The sequence below is a fragment of the Gossypium hirsutum genome, chromosome D12 (genome assembly GCF_007990345.1).
Source record: "Gossypium hirsutum isolate 1008001.06 chromosome D12, Gossypium_hirsutum_v2.1, whole genome shotgun sequence".
Classification (NCBI taxonomy): Eukaryota; Viridiplantae; Streptophyta; class Magnoliopsida; order Malvales; family Malvaceae; genus Gossypium; species Gossypium hirsutum.
Genome location: NC_053448.1, coordinates 61,385,332 through 61,404,017, shown reverse-complemented (window position 1 = coordinate 61,404,017; position 18,686 = coordinate 61,385,332). Strand labels below are relative to the sequence as shown.

Sequence of the window (18,686 nt, the reverse complement as noted above, 5' to 3'; positions counted from 1 at the left end):
CCTCAACGTCGCATGGTGATGGGATCTTCTTCGCCCCGTTAATATCTCCGTCCTCGCCCATTTTCTTAAAACCTAATGTTTGGAGGTTAAGAAAACTGTGGAAACACAAGGAGAAGAGACGGCGAAAATGAAATTACTGGGAAAATGAAAAGACAATACAAATAATTTTTTTGTTACTTGCATCAAAGATCATCAAACTATAGTCTGTATTTTAAGTTGATCTTTAAATTTTAGAATATTTTAATTGAGTCCTTAAAGTACTACTATCATATCTATCAAGTTTTTCTTCAACTTAATTAGTAAAAGTATCATGGAGGCCCTTGTACTAGTAGTCAAATTACATTTTACCCCCTCTACTCAAAAAAGACAAATTAACCATTTTAGGTTAGATTAAAGAGTAAATTGTTGATTAAAGAACAAACTAATCCTTCAATTAAAAATTCCATATACTTTTGCTGTTAAAAGCTAGTCCCTGTACATCAGCATAAAGTACACATGGCATGCCACATGTCACTATTTAGTTATTTCGTCAACAACATCAATTTTTAACGATACAAATGGATTAAATTTTTAACAGAAATGACCAATTTGCTCTTTAATCTAATGTATAAGGACTACTTTACTCATTTTTTTGAATAGAGGGGTAAAATGCAATTCGACTCCTAGTATAGAGGTTTCCATGGTAATTTTACCGCTTAACCATTAGCTTGAATGTTAAATGCAATCCAAATCTAAGGTAGAATTTAAAACATTTAAATCAAGTTGTAAACACGTGTGTACTTGCTACATAAATAGCTTAATTTGACATGTTTTTTAAAAATAACATTTCTAAATTTTATTGATATTTTGTTTTTTTAACATGTTAGACCTTAACTAACCATAGATAAGTGTCACAGACTTAGATTTTTTCCACGCAATCCATGCATCCATAAGCAGTTTCTTCGCTCCAAAACAATTAAGTCAGCCTAACTTGCAACAATTGAGGATTCAACAGAATTTCCTCTAATACACCCACGAAGAACAATAGAAGAACGAAGTAGGAACGAACTTGAAAGATGGACAAAAGCCACAGAAAAACAAGAACACTTGAGATAAAAGTTTGAGTGAATGCTCTCAAAATTTTATTAATAATTGAATGAATTACAATGAGGGGAAATGCCTCTATTTATAACTGAGCCTCCCAAAATCAACAGTACAGATCAAAATACATTAATGGCTAAGATTAAAAGCTCTCTAGATATCAAATCTCTAATATTACAGAATCATATATTCTAAATATTACATTTAATGTCTAGGATCACATATATTTGAAGATCACATTCCATATTTGTCAAGCATATCTTTGAATATCACTTTTCATATTTACCAAGCTCCGAAGATGGGCTTTCAATCTCTCCAAGCAATGAACCAGTCCGATTGAGCCAAACGACCTCCCTTGAATGCGATGGATCGTACAAGTTCGTTATGGTTGGAGGCTCTCATGCGCAACCCATGACATAAGTACATATATAGTTTAAATATGTTCCACATTAGACCCAAACTGATATTTTAACACCTAAATTAACAGGTAGGAAGATAAAAAGATATGCTTTATAAAACGCTAATAATTTGATGATTCAGTTAAAATTTTTTCTAAAGTTTAGAACTTAACTGATGGTTGAATCGATCAAATGATTAATTTCAAATTTAACTATTATTAATTTAAAAATTCAAAAAAAATAAAGTATAATTAGACAAATTATAAAAATAAGAAAAATTAACAAATACAAATAATTAATAAGCTTATATGATAAATAAGTACTTAAACTATCTAACTTTTCCCATTTAGGTACCTAAAGTTTTTTGGTCAAATAGGTACCTAAAGTTTTATTTCGTTATGTACCAACCATTAACTCTCATTTAAAAAAAAACTCTAAACCAATCAAATTAGGACACATATCTTTTTTAATTAAATAAATATATTTATAATTAACATTAAAAGTTAAATTTAATTAAAAATAAAAATATTTGCTTTGATCACGTTTTAGACCGATAATCTAGCCACGTGTTGTAATTTTTAATTTAATTTTTATTGAATCTTAATTTTAACCATGTGCTCGATTGGCTGACATGGACCATAGCGTGATGCGGTGTGATTTATCCATTTTTTTCGTCGTCTATTTTCCGCCAGTAAACGGCAACGTTTTCCTGACTGATGTAAAGTAGGACAAAACGCATCGTTTGAGAAAGGAAAAGCGTACGAGAAAAGCCGAGGATTTTTTGGCTAATAAATATAAAAATGAAATAAAATCGCCAACGCCTTAAAAGGGAAGAGCCAGATAAGAGCGCCTCAGCGCCAGAACAACCAAATTTGAAAACCAATTCAAACCTAACGGCTATTCCCTCTCTTTAAACCTTACATTTTATTTTCAATAAAGTTAAATCAAAATCTCCATCACTCGAAATTTCAACTACGAAATTCGAATTCGAAAAACAGAAGAAATTTCAGCGAGCAAAAAATAAAGTTATTTTACAATGGGACGAAATCGAGGTCGAAAGGCACGAGTGATAGCGAAAATCAAAGGCTTCACAGATCTGGAACCGGAATCCGTCAACGAAGCTTCTGGAAAGTGGATTTCAGTTCACAGACCAAAGGGAGATGATTCCGAAACTGTCGCTGTTTCTTTTGGAGATGAATCTACGAGGTAACGATTTATTTTACATTTTTTTAAGTTTATCGTTGAAAGCTGAAAGCAAGAAATGATAGTTACCGTTGTTTTGTTTTTCGATCGAAAATATTTAGCAGTCGTAAAGGATCGTACGAATTGGATTATTGCTACGATCGAAGCGAGGGAAATGATTTAATTTTTTCAAAGGAAGTAAAGCCACTTATTGAAGATGTTTTTAATGGTTATAATGCCACCGTCGTTGCTTATGGAGCAAGAGGCAGCGGAAAGACTTTTACAATTCAGGTCAGTTAATATTCTTTTTATTGCTATTAAATAATTTACTACAAAATTTTTGGAGAAAATTAAGTATGGAATTTTAAAATTTTGAAGGGTTCGGAAGGGAAACCAGGTTTAGCAGTACTAGCTATGGCTGAAATCATTTCTATAGCAGAGGAAAGTAGCAAGTTAATAGCCGTATCATGCTATGAGATTTTGAAAGACCATGCTTATGATCATTTAGCTCCAGATAGGCATGAAGTTTCGATATTGGAGGATGATGCTCACGGCAAAATTCAACTTAAAGGACTTTCTCAGGCAAGTTATATAAGCTATTTTATTTTGAAAATGGAAGTTTCTCTAGTGATGTTTAGCTTACCTTTCGGTTTATTGATTGATTCACTTCTTTTTGTAGGTTCCTGTGAAATCTATTGAAGAATTTCAGAAACTATATCTTTCGAATCAAAATTCACATAAACAATCCCAGAAGATAATAGCTGAACCTCATCATAGAAGTCACAAAGGCTTAATCATTCATGTATTTCGGGGCAATGAATCCAATGCTCTTCCTTTTGGGAAGATGAACTTTGTTGATTTGGCAGGTTTCAATTTTTAGTTACACAGTCATATTTTTCTCTGCTGTAGCTTAAAAATTAGCCATGTTCATCCTCTAGCTGGTTTTTTTTTTTTTTGCATTTACCAGGTTATGAGGATGCCAAAAGGAAAAGCACTGGTAGTGATAATCTCTTGGAGAATAATAAAATAAATAAGTCCATATATGCCTTACACAATGTTGTGTATGCTTTAAATGCCAATGAAAGGTATGTACCTTATCGCGAAAGTAAGCTAACTCGAATTTTGCGTGATTCGTTGGGAGGGACAAACAAGATTTTGATGATCACTTGCTTGGTGAGATTTTCAGTTCCAGATTTATTTTACAACTTTTTTTATTTTTCCCAAATTTTGTTTGCAATTCACATTAATTTTGTTTTAACTTCTTTGAGTGTAGAATCCATCCTTTTGCCAAGATTCCATGTACATGGCAAATTTAGCTTCTCGTTCTTGTAAAGGCAGCTCTAAGACTATACCCGATTCAACAAAGAAAGCTAAAAGCATGGTGAGACCTATGGTGGTTTCTTCTTCAAGGAAGAGCCGTTTAGCCGGGACTGTTTCTGCAACTACGTCAAAACCGATTGGAAATCGAGTGCGAGTTCTGGAAAATAAAGCCAATGTTAAGGCTTCAGCTCTAAAAGGAAGGTACTTAATAACACCTCTCCTACTTGCGTCAAGATATATAATATTTTCGTCATGGTTGTTGCTCTTTCTATATATTGGTAATTTCAAGGTTCCATAATTTTTTTCTTTTCATAATTTGAAGGAAACTTTTTGATGAAGCATGCCATTCAACCAAACCTAAGAAGGTATCTCAGAAGGTATCTCAGAAGGTATTCAGTTTTCCTAAGAAAGGATTCTAGCTTCTTCGAATCTCTTTTACTTAATTTGCATGAAAAAATGGAATGTTTTGCTATTCTATAAAGTTAAGAAAATAATACATTGAATATGATGAAATTAAGGTTCATTAAATGATAAACTTCTATATCTGAAAGTAGGAAAGCTTGCCATTAGAAAATGTCTCGACCATTACTGAACATGCTATACAAAAAGAGGTAACATTTTTTTGTATTCATTCTATCTGGTGTGTAAAGAAATATGCATCTAAGAATGTGAATCAGCTTCTGAATCTTTTTATGATTGGGAAAGTTATCATCATTTTGTGCAGGAAAAGGACTCTTCTAGTATTTCAGAAGTAGTAGTATCTCATACACAGGTAAACCTCTTTTGTAGACTTTAAAACTCAGACGTGTTACTAAGTTCAAATCTTGTTTCTTGTACATAATCATTGATTGCAAAGAAGATATTAAAATGGTCAAATTGTGCCGTTAGTTCTTGTACTCTGCTTAAATTGTGTCATTGGTCAATTTTAGTCTTCGTGCTCTTAAAATTTTGAAATTTTAGTTTTGACCCAATTGTTAAATCTGTTTAGTTAAATTATGTTATTAGTCATGTAGTATATGTAAAGTTATAGGTTTACTCCATGTTCTCAAATTGAATATTTCTTAATTCATATATTCTTCGAATTTCAAAATTTTAGTCTTGACACAAATAGCAACAATTAAATCCATTAATCGACCTTTTTGTGAGTAATACGCTGAAATAACAAACTGGTATGACATTACACATGTGATACTAGATTACAATATCAATGATATTTTTTTCCATGCTTATTGGTTTTATTTATTCTTTTCAGGAGCATTTCCCCTTGCAAGCTTTTAGTGCAGAAGAAAGTGACATGGCAGTTAAGGCTACTACACAAGAAACCAAGATACTAGATAAGGTGATTAAATTTAAATTGTGTTTAAACACTTATTCAAATATACTCAAGGAGATTAGTTACTATTAAAATTTGTTATTTGATTCTCAAGGTTACTGTGACTGATGAGGATGATAATCATGATAAAGCCACTCCAAATATTGATAGCAATGCAAAGGCACTTTCTATTGAAGCAGGTATATATAGATTATAGCATATCAAAATGAAAAATCCATTTCAGTAGTAAAGTCGTTGGAATTGGACCGGTTGGACGAACAACCGGCTTGGGCAAAAGGTTCAATTGGTTTTTGAGTGATTCACTCGGAATTGATTGAATTGGGTTAAAAAGTCAGTTGAATCGGATTTCTCTATTTTTTATAATTTTTTAATTAATTTATCGGATCAATTAATTGAACCGATTAAATCGGGAACCAATGATCTGTTCAGTTCTACTGCCGATCCGATTTTCAAAACTATAAGGATGACATGCTAATAATCTGTGGCATTTTTTTAAGCAGATCAAACCATAGATAAGGAGAACAACCTTTTACTTGTCAACAAGGAAGCATCACCACCGATCAGTGCACGATTACAAGAGTTGTCTAATAATCTGAAATTGCTTTATTCTTCAACTCCGTCATGTGTAGAAATACCACCAAAGACTGATGTTTCATTTGAAGGTCAAGTTTCAACAGAAGCTTTGGAGCCAAAGACTCCAGAGCCAAGGTTACTAATAAATGACAAATCGGAAATTATGGACACCAGTTGCAATTCTTGGAAGGCATTTAGTGCTCGTAGTTCTCGAATGAAGGTGGATTTCAGATCTAAACCATATTAGAATCTTTTTCTATATTTAATTATTTGACTCTTCCCTGTTAAAATTTTTTTTTCCCTATTGCAGAATTCTCTTGTTGATGAATATCTCAGATTCTTAAATACAGCTAGCAAGTAAGTATATATGTTTTTTAGTAGTAATTTTAGGACTTCATAAGCTCTTATCATTTCTAATTTAAATTCTGCCCTTTCATAAAGGGATGAAGCAGTAGTTAGTCCTTTAACTTGATAACTTTTCTTAATTTGATCCCTAATTTTTTCTTTGGTCCACATTAATCTTGGAACTTGGCAACTTTTCCTAATTTTGTCATTGAACTTGGATTTCGTTAAGATGTGATGAGATGGTACTTTGAAATTGTGCCACATAATCACTTGAAAATTTTATATAAAATCTAAAAAAACACCAATTTTTTTTCCTCAGAGTGCCACGTTACCAAACCTTGAATCTAAGTTCAGGGACTAAATTGAGAAAAGTTACTAAGTTCCAGGACTAATATGATAAAAAAAGTTTAGGGACCAGGTTGAGAAAAGTTACCAAATTCAGGGACTAAATGTTACTTTATCCTAAAAAAAATAATACCTTAGTAAACAGGCAGCATATTTCGAAAATCTAATTCAAGTTTTTCAAATCTAATCTCACATTTATTGTTTGAAATTCAATAAACTAATAATTTTTTTTTCTTTTCTGCTTTATCAACAGAGAAGACTTGAAAAGATTAAAGGTGAGATTGTAACTATCAATACTAGTTTTTTATTTGCTTTTGACCTAAGCAAACTAAATATACGATTTTTTTTTTCATTCAGGGAATTGGAGAGAAGAGAGCTACATACATTCTTGAACTACGTGAAGAATCACCTGAACCTTTTAAGGATGTAAGCAAGAATTTTAGTTCAGTTGTTTGGCTGGTTTATGGTTTGTCTTTTTACCTTCTGAATGAAGAACTTAGCAACTAATAACTAAAATTGTATTTACAGCTTGATGATTTGAAGGAAATTGGACTCTCGGCAAAGCAGGTAATTTTTTAATTCTATTTCCACATATATACCTTGGGTGTTTGTTTTGTGCTAAAATTGTGTTTTGCTTGAATTGGTTGTTTGTATTTCATATTCAGATCAAAGGAATTATGAAAAAGGAAATTGGAGAGCTTTACAATTAACCTTTCAGGGATGGATTACTGAAGAATCGGATCCCCAAGGAGAAAGTATGTTCGATTTCAACAGGCAACTCGAAGTTGCCAAATTGTATTATTTTGCTTTCCTTTTTTATTTAATATCTGATATTTTCTAATTTTTCTTTCGGTGTGCTTTTTCACTTGAAAATGTTGTACACAAACTGTCCGGCATGAAGTTTGATGTTTGTTTTCATTAAATTGTATTTAAAATATTGTCTTCTTTCTTTCTTTTTTGAGTTTTAGATGCCTTTATATATAGGTGTGCAGTTAATCCGATAGGGTTTTTCAACCTAATTGATCTAATTCAACTGATTAACATTAGTTGGTTTCATTGTTAAGCAGTTCAGATAGATCAATTAGTTCAATTAACAAATTTATTTAAAATGATATAAATATAAATATATTTAAAATAATTAAAAAAATTAAATATTAATTCGATTAAATCAATCCACTTGATTATAAAATTTAATAATCGATAATTGGTCCATATAGTCAAATAAAACCACCCTATAAATTGATTTAAACATTATACTGTTTAAATTGAAGTCAACTTACTGGATCAATTAGCCAACTCAGTTTTAACCGATTCATGCTCTCCCCCATTTGTGAATATAAGTTTTGTTTGTTTTTTCAAGTAAATTTGTTGCCCTTGGATAACAAGATTAAATATGAAAAAAAATAAAACTTATAATTAAATTATGATTTACATGAGAAAAAAAAGCAACTTTAAGACAAAATAAGAGTATGGTTTATTTGGCAAATCTATAAGTTACCTGTTATGATGAAGAAAGGCCTGCATTTCTGGTAGCATGCGTTTACCATTCTGAGCTCTAGTATTTGTAATATTCATTTTCAGGATTTCCCAAGGCCAACAAATGTGCCTCACCTTACGTCGACTCCTCTCTTTGCCCTCTGCTTCTTCTAATTGTTTCGTTAACTCCTCAATCCGGTCACGTAGTCCGACAGCTCTGCTGTCGGCTAGCTACACAGATCGCTCTGCGGCTGCCTGTGCAGCTATAGCTGCAGCTGCGAGTTCTTCTTTCAACTTTAACTTGCCATTGGATATTTCTAAAGCTGTTTTTGTTTTGTCCAATTCTTGCTTCAAAATAACAACCTAATGAAACATCAATGCTCTTGGGTTTCAGACTTTATTGGACTAAAACGGGTAAAAAGTATTTCTGGTCCCTCTCAATTTCGATATTGAGCAAATTAATCCCTCTAAAAATATTAGAGTAATTTCGAAAGTGAGCAACAAAGAATAATTAATCACAATGTTAAATTTTTTGTCAATAATACATATTTTTTATTGGTATAATAACAAATTTAGCCTTCAAATTTTACATATTTTGTCAATTTAATATTGATTTAACAAATTTAGCCCGTGATATTTACACATTTTTGTCAACATTTACATAGAATATATAAACTTCAAGAGCTAAATTTATTATTATACCAATCAAATTATGTACAATTGATGGAAAACATTAACACAATCATATTGTTTTTAGTTGCTCATTTTCGAAATTAACAAATATTAAATTGATCCAAATATTTTGAGACGGATCAATTTATTCAACATAAAAATTGAGAGAGAGGTGTTTTTACCAAGATTTTATTACATCAATCAACTCTAATTAAATCCAATGTTATTTTAAGAGTTTATCTATGCTACTCCAATTCTTTGTTTTTTCTCGAAGCACCTCGCATGAGGATTTGATCCTCCATATCTATGCTTGACACATGCCGTATCCGACCCATCCAATTCCAGGCTACGTAAAAGATTATCATTCATTCACAGAGCAAACAAGCTCGAGAATGGTTCATACTGATGACAGAATAAAGTACGTACCAGTTTCTCACGTTCTTCAACCTCTTTTTTTCCAGCTTCTACTTCCAATTCACAAGCTTCTCTCCATCTAGCAACTTCTGCTTCAGTTTCTTTTATTTCCATCAAGAGTTCATCGACCTTATACAGTTGAAAATTTCAATAAAAATAATAATAGTAAAGGAATTAAGAACAGAGGAAGAAAAAAAAAAGAGGTTAGGAATAAAAAGAACAGAACACTTCCAAGAGATGCCGAAAAAAGACAGATGCTAACATTTTGAGCTAAAACCATCTCTCTGTTTTCCAATTCTTTAATGTACAGTGTGTTTTCTTCAAGCTTTTGAGCTTGTTTCTCTGTAAGACTCTGTAGTCGCTCGGTGTCAGACCTGGCATAGCAACAATAATCAATAACTCCAAACCTTTGAGCAGTAGAACAGAAGAGCATAGGTTCATAATCCTTTCATTTTCCACAAGAGGCACATTGATCAAGCTTCTATCTACACTATATCCTTTAAAGTTATAAACTGCGATCAAAACATGCCTCTATTGTAAACAAATCCAAATACATGGGGAAGTGCAATTTCTATGTTACCCCGATTTAGGGTGAGTGCTGGTACGAGTATGCATCCTAAATACGCATGCTCAATTTAAGTTTTCTCCCCTATTCAAAGGATCATATCTCCATACTCATATCTGAATATATGTTATGCACAAAAGCTTTAAAAAATAAAGGCAATAGCAACAAGCAATACGTTAATGAAATACCTAGATTCCTCCAAAGATCTTCGTAATTGAGAAATTTCAAGTCTTAAATTCTTCATTATCTTCTCCACCGTAGAGGCCTGTTAAAGATGAGTTAGGATGTAAGACACTGTTCTTGTTGCAAATTTATCTATGTATAGTACACATGCATAAACTTCTCAGCCGCATTATGAAGCTCTACCGTAAATAATGTGTGCCATCATCATTTAAGTCTGGACAAACATGAAAATTAAGCATTCAAGCAACAGAAGGAACTAGTTCAGGGTCTTAAGTTAACCAATATGCATTCTAGGTACTCAATTGAATGGCATAATTGAAGCATCCGTATGAAGCTAATGAGTCAATGCAAACAAGAATCAAACATGATCTGGTTCAAAACTAAAGATAGAATAAACCTAAACGTACCAGGCTAACAACCTCCTCTTCACATTCGCTGCCATTCGATTTACTACCTATACTAGTAGTAAAGGCCCCTGAACTCTCCGTCGCTTGCTCATTGCTTCCACTTCCCATCATAAACCCGAACCCGACTCTTTGCAACCCCCGCTCTGCAATATGTAACAGTGCCACTCTCTTTTGCTCAGTGTTCCCCTTTAGCTTATTCAAATTCTTCTCCACTGCCTCTTTCTCCACCAAAGCTATCCTCAACAAACTATTGATATCGCGATTCTTGTTGTTCCAATAGGGTCGGAAGCGTGTAAATTATTGTACTAAAAAATCACACAAAGTTCAATTCCCAGGGAAGAGAGGTGGATCACATGGATCTCTTAAATACCAAGTCTTTCCTTAGACAGAATATCCCTTCTATAGTAATTTAATAGCACAATTAAATACTACTATTATACCCTCAAATATTGAAAGAAAAATAGGACAAGAAAGAACACAAGAGTTTTAACGAGGTTCGGTAAATTATACCTACGTCCTCGGGCACTAACACCAGATGATAACTTTACTATCTTCAAAGTATTACAAACAAATAGAATTCCTTAAGAATTCTCAAATAGGAGAAAAAGAAAACTAAGAGAGAAAGATTGGTTGGGATGAATTGAAATGAGAAATTAGAAGGCCTATTTATAGTTGAGGTTTAAGGACCAAACAATAAATAGCCCATTATCTCAAGGACAAAAAAAAATTATCCCTTGCCACTTTTCCAAAGTTGGTGGTTGTCATTATTGATTGTCTCCCATTAATGTTAATGGCAACCATTATTAATTGTCTTCCATTAATGTTAACAATCTCCACCTTGAAGATTTGATTAGGATAATCACATCTTCACACACTTCCTTCAACTCCTCAAATTCGATAAAGCTATCTTTTGTAGTGCCTACAAATGCGCTCTCGAGTGCCATACACCTGAAGGTGCTCAAATTCTCAGGATGTTAATCAAGTTCAAATAATGATTAAACTTGATTGTTGTTACCACCTTGGTCATCATATCTGCGGGATTATCTGCTGTCGGAATCTTCTGAAGTAGAATTTTTCCTTTTTCAAAGACTTCCCGCACAAAGTGATATCTTACGTCGATATGCTTGGTTCTTGAATGATAGACTTGATTTTTCGCTAAATGAATAGCGCTCTGACTGTCACAATATAAACTTATGTGACTTTGAACAACTCCTAAGTCTTTCAACAATCCATTAAGCCAAATAGCCTCCTTAACAGCTTCTGTAACTGCCATATATTCTGCCTCTGTAGTAGACACAGCTACTGTAGACTGTAAGGTAGACTTCCAACTCACTGGGGCTTTCGCAAGAGTAAACAGATACCCCGTAGTTGAACGACGTTTATCTAAATCACCAGCAAAGTCGGAATCAACATATCCAACTACAAACTGACCAAGTGCTTCATCCTGTTCAAAAATTAAACCAACATCTACGGTTTTTCGAAGATACCGTAGAATCCATTTCACAGCTTGCCAATGTCCTTTTCCAGGATCATGCATATACCTGCTCACAACTCCAACAGCTTGTGAAATGTCAGGCTTCGTACACACCATCGCATACATCAAACTCCCAACTGCATTAGCATATGGGACTTTCGCCATATATTCTCTTTCTTCTTCAGTTTTCGGAGATAATTGAGCACTAAGTTTCAAATGAGAAACAAGTGGGGTACTTACATGTTTTGTGTTTTCATTTACACCAAAACATTGTAATACCTTTTTCAGATATTGCTTCTGATTCAAACAAAGCTTGCCTCTCTGTCTATCTCTACTTATCTCCATACCGAGAATCTTCTTGGCCTCACCTAGATCTTTCATCTCGAACTCTTGATTCAACTGAGCCTTCAGCTTATCTATCTTTTTTTGGCTCTTCGAAGCGATTAACATATCATCAACATACAAGAGTAGATAAATGAAAGATCCGTCATGCAGCTTCTGCAAATACACACAATTGTCATATTTGCTTCTTGTGTACTTCTGCCTTCTCATAAAGCTATCAAATCGCTTGTACCACTGCCTCGGGGATTGCTTCAATCCATATAGCGATTTGTTCAGCTTACAAACCCAATTTCTACCACCAGTATCTGTGTATCCTTCGGGCTGAGTCATATAGATCTCCTCTTCTAACTCACCATGCAAGAAAGCCGTCTTAACATCAAGTTGAGCTAGCTCCAAATTCAACTGTGCTACCAAGGCCAACAAAATTCTAATGGAGGAATGCTTCACAACAGGGGAAAATACATCATTGTAGTCAATTCCCTCCTTCTGAGCGTAGCTTTTAGCTACCAATCTTGCCTTGTAGCGAATATCCTTCTTGCTAGGAGATCCATCTTTCTTTGCGAATACCCACTTGCATCCGATTGCCCTTTTACCTTTCAGTAATTGTGCCAACTCCCAAGTATTGTTCTTCCGGAGAGACTGCATTTCTTCATCCATGGCGCTTTTCCATTTATCACTTTCTAAGCTTTGCATTGCTTCTTGGTAAATGATAGGAATATCATCAACAACGGGAAGGGCGTAGGCCACCATATCAGTAAATCGAGCAGGTTTACGAATTTCTCTCCGTGGCCTTGCAACTGCAACTGGTTCTGGTGTACTTAGTGGTTCTTGGGTCAGAACCTCTTCAACCTCTAATTCCTCCATTGTGGCTGGAGAATTAGACTTATTAACTGGGCAAATCCCCATCTGCTCAAACTCCACCTGTTTTGGAGTACACTCCACCTGCTGTGGAGTATTGCTCGTCTGAATATCTTTATCTGCTACCTTTTTCAATGTCGCAGATTCATCAAAGGTAACATCTCTGCTACAGATCATTTTCTTTGTGCTTAAGCACCAAAGACGAAATCCCTTCACTCCAGAAGTGATTCCCATAAAGAGAGCTTTCTTTGCCCTCGGATCTAACTTTGACTCCTTCACATGGTAATATGCAGTGGTTCCAAACACATGTAATGAATTATAATCTGTAGCCGATTTTCCAGACCATACCTCCATAGGAGTTTTTCTTTCTAATGCAGATGATGGCAAACGATTAACAAGATGGCCAGCGTATGTCACAGCCTCAGCCCAAAATTGCTTGCCCAACCCAGCATTGGACAACATACATCGAACTTTCTCCAGCAATGTTCGATTCATACGCTCTGCCAATCCATTCTGCTGTGGTGTATCCCTAACTGTGAAGTGTCGAACAATACCATACTCTTGGCACACATCGAAGAACGGATCACTTTTATATTCCCCTCCATTGTCCGTCCTAAGCCGCTTGATTTTCTTGCCAGTCTGGTTTTCGATCATAGTTTTCCATTTAAGAAAAACTCTAAGCACTTCATCCTTAGTTCTCATGGTATACACCCAAACTCTTCTGGAAAAGTCATCAACAAAAGTAACAAAGTAGTGTTTTCCTCCCAATGAAGGTGTCTTGGAAGGCCCCCACACATCTGAGTGAACATATTCCAAAATACCTTTTGTATTATGGATAGCAGTACCGAATTTCACTCTCTTTTGCTTTCCCAGAACACAATGCTCGCAAAATTTTAATTTGCAAGCCTTTGCACCTTTCAACAATCCTTGCTTTGCCAGAATTTGCAAGGATTTTTCGCTGGCATGTCCCAACTTCATATGCCACAACTATATTGAGTCCAATTCTTTGTTGTCGGAAGCTGCAGCGACTGCTCCAATAACTGTACTACCTTGGTAGTAATACAAGTTATTTTTCCTGATGCCCTTCAATATCACAAGTGCGCCAGATGTCACTTTCAAAATCCCATCTCTCATAGTAACAACTGAACCATTGGATTCCAGGGCTCCCAATGAGATGAGATTTCTCTTCAAACTGGGCACGTACCGAACATCAGTCAGAACTCTGGTTGATCCATCTTTATTCTTTAATTGGATTGAACATATCCCAACAGTTTTACAGGCATTGTCATTGCCCATATAAACAACTCCTCCATTTAGTTCTACTAAATCAGAGAACCACTCCCGGTCAGGGGACATATGATAGGTACAACCCGAATCCAATATCCACTCATCTGAATGGAACGATGATGATGATGCAACCAGTGATAGTTCAGAGTCACTGGTATCATGCTTTGCAACACAAGCATCTACAGCAGCTTTTCCCTTATTCTTCAGCTTTGGACAATTTTTCTTCCAGTGGCCTTTCTCATGACAAAAAGCACATTCATCTTTCCCGAGTCTGGACTTTGACTTTGATCTCCCCTTTTGAGTTTTCTTCCGAGTGTATGAACGACCTCGGACTACTAAAGCTTCTGTATCTCTGATTGAGTTTTTCTGTTTGTCCTTCTTTCTCTGTTCATAACTGTATAAGGCCGCACAGACTTCACTCAGAGATATATCACTCCTGCCATGAAGTAGAGTAGTTTCTAGGAACTCAAACTCCTCAGGAAGTGACCCCAACAGCATCAAAGCCAAATCTTCATCTTTGAATGTCTCATCCATATTCAGCAAATCAGTGACTAACTGATTAAATTTGGTGATGTGATCATTCATTGTGGTACTTGGGACGTATGTGAAGCGAAACAGTCTTTTCTTCAAGTGGAGTTTATTTTGACTGTTTTTCTTCAAAAAATTTTCTTCAAGTGCCACCCACAACTTATTTGCAGAAGTCTCCTTTGAAAAAGCATACTTCTGCTCTCGAGAAAGGCATGATCGAATTGTGCCACATGCCAACCGATTGATCGCCTTCCAATCTTTCTCCTGTACATCATCTGGTTTCTCTTCATCAATGGCAATGTCTAGACCCTGCTGAAAAAGAGCATCTAGAACCTCACTTTGCCACATACCAAAATGGCCCGTGCCATCAAAGATCTCCACGGCCAATCTTGCATTTGCAATTGTCGGTCTTGTCCACATGGACGATGTTGAAGCTCCTACACCGACCGTTTTCTCCATAATCTTTCAATATACCTAAGGAAATCTTTTCTGATGTGGAAGATCAGTTTAAACTGCAACCACAGAGCATACTATGATTAACCTTCGGCTCTGATACCACTTGTTGTTCCAATAGGGTCGAAAGCGTGTAAATTATTGTACTAAAAAATCACACAAAGTTCAATTCTTTGGGAAGAGAGGTGGATCACATGGATCTCTTAAATACCAAGTCTTTCCTTAGACAGAATATCCCTTCTATAGTAATTTAATAGCACAATTAAATACTACTATTATATCCTCAAATATTGAAAGAAAAATAGGACAAGAAAGAACACAAGAGTTTTAACGAGGTTCGGTAAATTATACCTACGTCCTCGGGCACTAACACCAGATGATAACTTTACTATCTTCAAAGTATTACAAACAAATAGAATTCCTTAAAAATTCTCAAATGGGAGAAAAAGAAAACTAAGAGAGAAAGATTGGTTGGGATGAATTGAAATGAGAAATTAGAAGGCCTATTTATAGTTGAGGTTTAAGGACCAAACAATAAATAGCCCATTATCTTAAGGACCAAAAAAAATTATCCCTTGCCACTTTTCCAAAGTTGGTGGTTGTCATTATTGATTGTCTCCCATTAATGTTAATGGCAACCATTATTAATTGTCTTCCATTAATGTTAACAATTCTCCTCCGTTAAACTCACAACACTGCCCTCTAGTTCCCTCTTCTCCTTCTTTCTTGCTTCCTTGAACTCATACGCTTTCGAGTTAGCTTCTCTCGCAAGTTTCAAAACCGTGCCAACTTCTCTCGCAAAATTCCACAATTCTTCGTCTTCTAATTCCATTTTCTCGCTCTTACCATCAACGTTCTCGGTCACTTCCTTTTCATCATTCAAAATTTCGATGATTTCAACCAAACTTTCCTTCACTGAACAGATCGAATCCAAGCTTTTCTCGAACAACTCATTTCTGACTTTAGTTTCTGATTCCAACTCTTCGACTTTCCCTCTGTAAAATTCAAGCTTTTCTTCGAGTTCAACCTTTGCTTTAGACTCCTCATCGATCTTTTTCGCAAAGCCTTCTTCGTTTTCTCTTAAAATAACTTCGAATTCCTCCACTTGACGGCGAAGAAAGTCTCGCTCGACTGACGACTCGTGAACTTTCTCCGTTAAAGCAGCGGTTTGAGCAATTGCTTCACCTCTCTGTTGCTGGAGAAGACGCAGACTCTCCTCCATGGATGAAGATTTGGATCGGAGAGCATGATAATCGTGACGGAGAGATTCGAGTTGCGCGAAGAGATCATGATCGGAGATCGGTGAAACGGTGGAAGAATCGGCATCGTCGATAGAGATTTCCGATGAGGGATCTGCGGAGGCTTCCATGATCCATAGACGATATAAATTGATTTAGGGATTGTGGCGAGAGAAAAAGGGGGAATAGAGCAAGGAGTATGGAGGGAAGTGAGTTTCTATAAAAACTACCAGTCAAATGAACGATTGAAAGAAGGTCAGGTGGGCGAAAGGAATATATAAATACCGGGTTTTGGCGGGGATTAGATAAAGGTATAATTTTCGATCAGATCCTTATACTCTTCGAACTTTTAAATTTTATCTTTTTCCTTTTAGTTTTAGAAATTTAGTGCTTCTACTTTAAAAATTAATACCTAATTTAAATATTTAAATGCAACATATTTAATTTTAACAAAAATTTGTTAAATTTGTTATCAAATCAGATATTAATTTTAAGGTTTGAGTCATATATTGTTCAAATTATGCATGTGTTCTCCCTTTTTTTACTGTATAGATATATTTGGAAAAAAATTTGAAGGATTAACTCCCTAAAATTATAAACTTGATAAATTTAAAATTTTTGAAATATATATTAATTGAATTATCATTGAACTTAGTTAAATATAGGTTAAAATAAGTCATAAGTCTTTATATTTTATAAAATTTAAAATTTAGTTCTTGTACGTTTATTTTTAAAAATTTAATCTTTCTACTTTTTAGATTTTAGAATTTAAATCTAACTGTTAGTACTATTTTTTTTTTAAATTTGCAGGTGTGATATTTTGAAATTAAAAAAAATACTCACTTGGTAAACATGTAATTAAAAAAAGACATAATAAACTTGAATTCAAACAAGAAAAATTTAATAGTGTTAACCATTGGACCTAAATTTCAAAATTTTAAAAATAAAAAATTAAATTCCTAAAAGCAAAATTATAAGGATTTAATTTCAAAATTTTAAAAGTAGTTATCTTAGATGTTACCATCTTATAACTAGAATTTGCCTCACCTTCTAGTTTTTAAATTATTTGTTATTTTTTTAATCGCTGAATGGTCTTTGAAAAAAAAACCTTTAAAAATAGAAAAAGAAAAAAAATTTAGTTGAAATTTCTTTTAAAATGAAAGAAATTAGAATGCATAGACACACTATTAGTTGCAACTCATTTGGCAACTCATTATGCAATTTGTTATATTTAATGGTTTGTTTTGACTTCACTTACATATTTTTATTATTTAATTGAAGAAGTTATTAGTTCAAGCAAAAATATTTTCTAATGAGCCATAGTGTGATTTATGTACTGTATTTAAAAATATGTTACAATTGAAAATGTTAAAGAGGGGAATGTCTCTTTTTATTCATACATTATCAAATAGTTAATTGGGCACAATATCAAAAGAAATGCTACAAATTGAAGAGTTTAAAAGAGTATTTTTTTATATTTCATTTTGCATGATTTCAGTGATATGGTTCGAATGTCTATACATACATAGAAGACTTGTTTATTTGTTTGTTTATGTGCAATCGGAGAGTATGTTGTTTTGTTCCTTAAAATAAATTGTTTTAGGTGCAATTTTGTGTATAAATAAATTTTTCTTTATTAATTTGTACCTAAATTTTGAAGGAAAAATTATCTTGAAATAATTGATCCGAGTAACAAATTATTGTGCACATTATTATTACTTTTCAAATTCAATTGTTTCTTTAATTGCAAACTTATAAACTATTAACGTATTGTATTTTTTTTGTCAAATTTCGTTTAAGAAAAAAGTGTCGCAAAAACCGAAAAATGTCATAAAACTCCCTTGTTCTAAATTGCTGGTACATTCCTCTTGCCATCAAAACCCCAAAGAAGTGTTATTTCGCGAATGAGGAGAGAAAGAATGCATGGCAGAAGAGAAAATAGGTGAGCAATGTAGGGGGCAGCTAGCCGGCAGTGGCAGAACAACTAGTCGCAAACTAAATCTTGAAAGGTTTTAAAAAAGAAGCTTTTTGCGAGAGAGTTGTAAAATAATCTATCTCATAATTACTTATAGAAGGGTAAATATACATTTCGGTACCTAAATTTAGCTTTAAGGTTCAAATTGGTACCCAGTTAAGGTTTTTTTAATTTAATTAGGTACTTGAACTTGACTTTAAGGTTTAATTTGGTACCAAAAGTCTAGTTTGGTCCAATT

General features: G+C 34.1%; 2 protein-coding genes across 9 annotated transcripts; one reads left to right on the top strand and one right to left on the bottom strand.

The window, feature by feature from the left end:
* The first annotated feature begins 2,297 nt into the window (after positions 1-2,297).
* On the top strand, positions 2,298-7,529 carry LOC121224390 (kinesin-like protein KIN-10C). Of its 8 annotated transcripts, none has more exons than XM_041107659.1 (17): positions 2,308-2,684; positions 2,783-2,951; positions 3,039-3,242; positions 3,340-3,526; positions 3,628-3,833; positions 3,934-4,181; positions 4,303-4,357; positions 4,535-4,591; positions 4,705-4,752; positions 5,233-5,319; positions 5,408-5,492; positions 5,811-6,106; positions 6,197-6,243; positions 6,830-6,851; positions 6,934-7,002; positions 7,105-7,143; positions 7,242-7,529. In XM_041107659.1, exons 1-17 carry the CDS (start codon positions 2,515-2,517, stop codon positions 7,284-7,286), a joined length of 2,034 nt encoding a protein of 677 aa, XP_040963593.1. In that variant the 5' UTR covers positions 2,308-2,514; the 3' UTR covers positions 7,287-7,529. The 8 variants fall into 8 exon arrangements, with proteins under 8 accessions (XP_040963599.1, XP_040963598.1, XP_040963593.1 ...); XM_041107661.1 differs by having other exon boundaries at positions 2,319-2,684; positions 2,786-2,951; XM_041107660.1 differs by having other exon boundaries at positions 2,320-2,684; positions 5,814-6,106.
* Positions 7,530-7,970: 441 nt separating this feature from the next.
* LOC107947310 (uncharacterized protein At3g49055) lies at positions 7,971-16,702 on the bottom strand. The gene is given in 6 exon segments (XM_041107658.1): positions 7,971-8,415; positions 9,151-9,267; positions 9,401-9,512; positions 9,892-9,968; positions 10,294-10,559; positions 15,911-16,702. Coding segments are annotated over 6 exon segments (1,611 nt in total). The 5' UTR covers positions 16,605-16,702; the 3' UTR covers positions 7,971-8,070.
* Positions 16,703-18,686: the final 1,984 nt, after the last annotated feature.

Bases quoted from the DNA above. Each gene is read 5' to 3' on its own strand.
- LOC121224390 (XM_041107659.1), top strand. From the start codon at position 2,515: ATGGGACGAAATCGAGGTCGAAAGGCACGAGTGATAGCGAAAATCAAA. The intron at 6,852-6,933 runs GTGAGATTGTAA...TTTTTCATTCAG, and splicing joins AAGACTTGAAAAGATTAAAG to GGAATTGGAGAGAAGAGAGC. The intron at 7,003-7,104 runs GTAAGCAAGAAT...TTGTATTTACAG, and splicing joins CACCTGAACCTTTTAAGGAT to CTTGATGATTTGAAGGAAAT.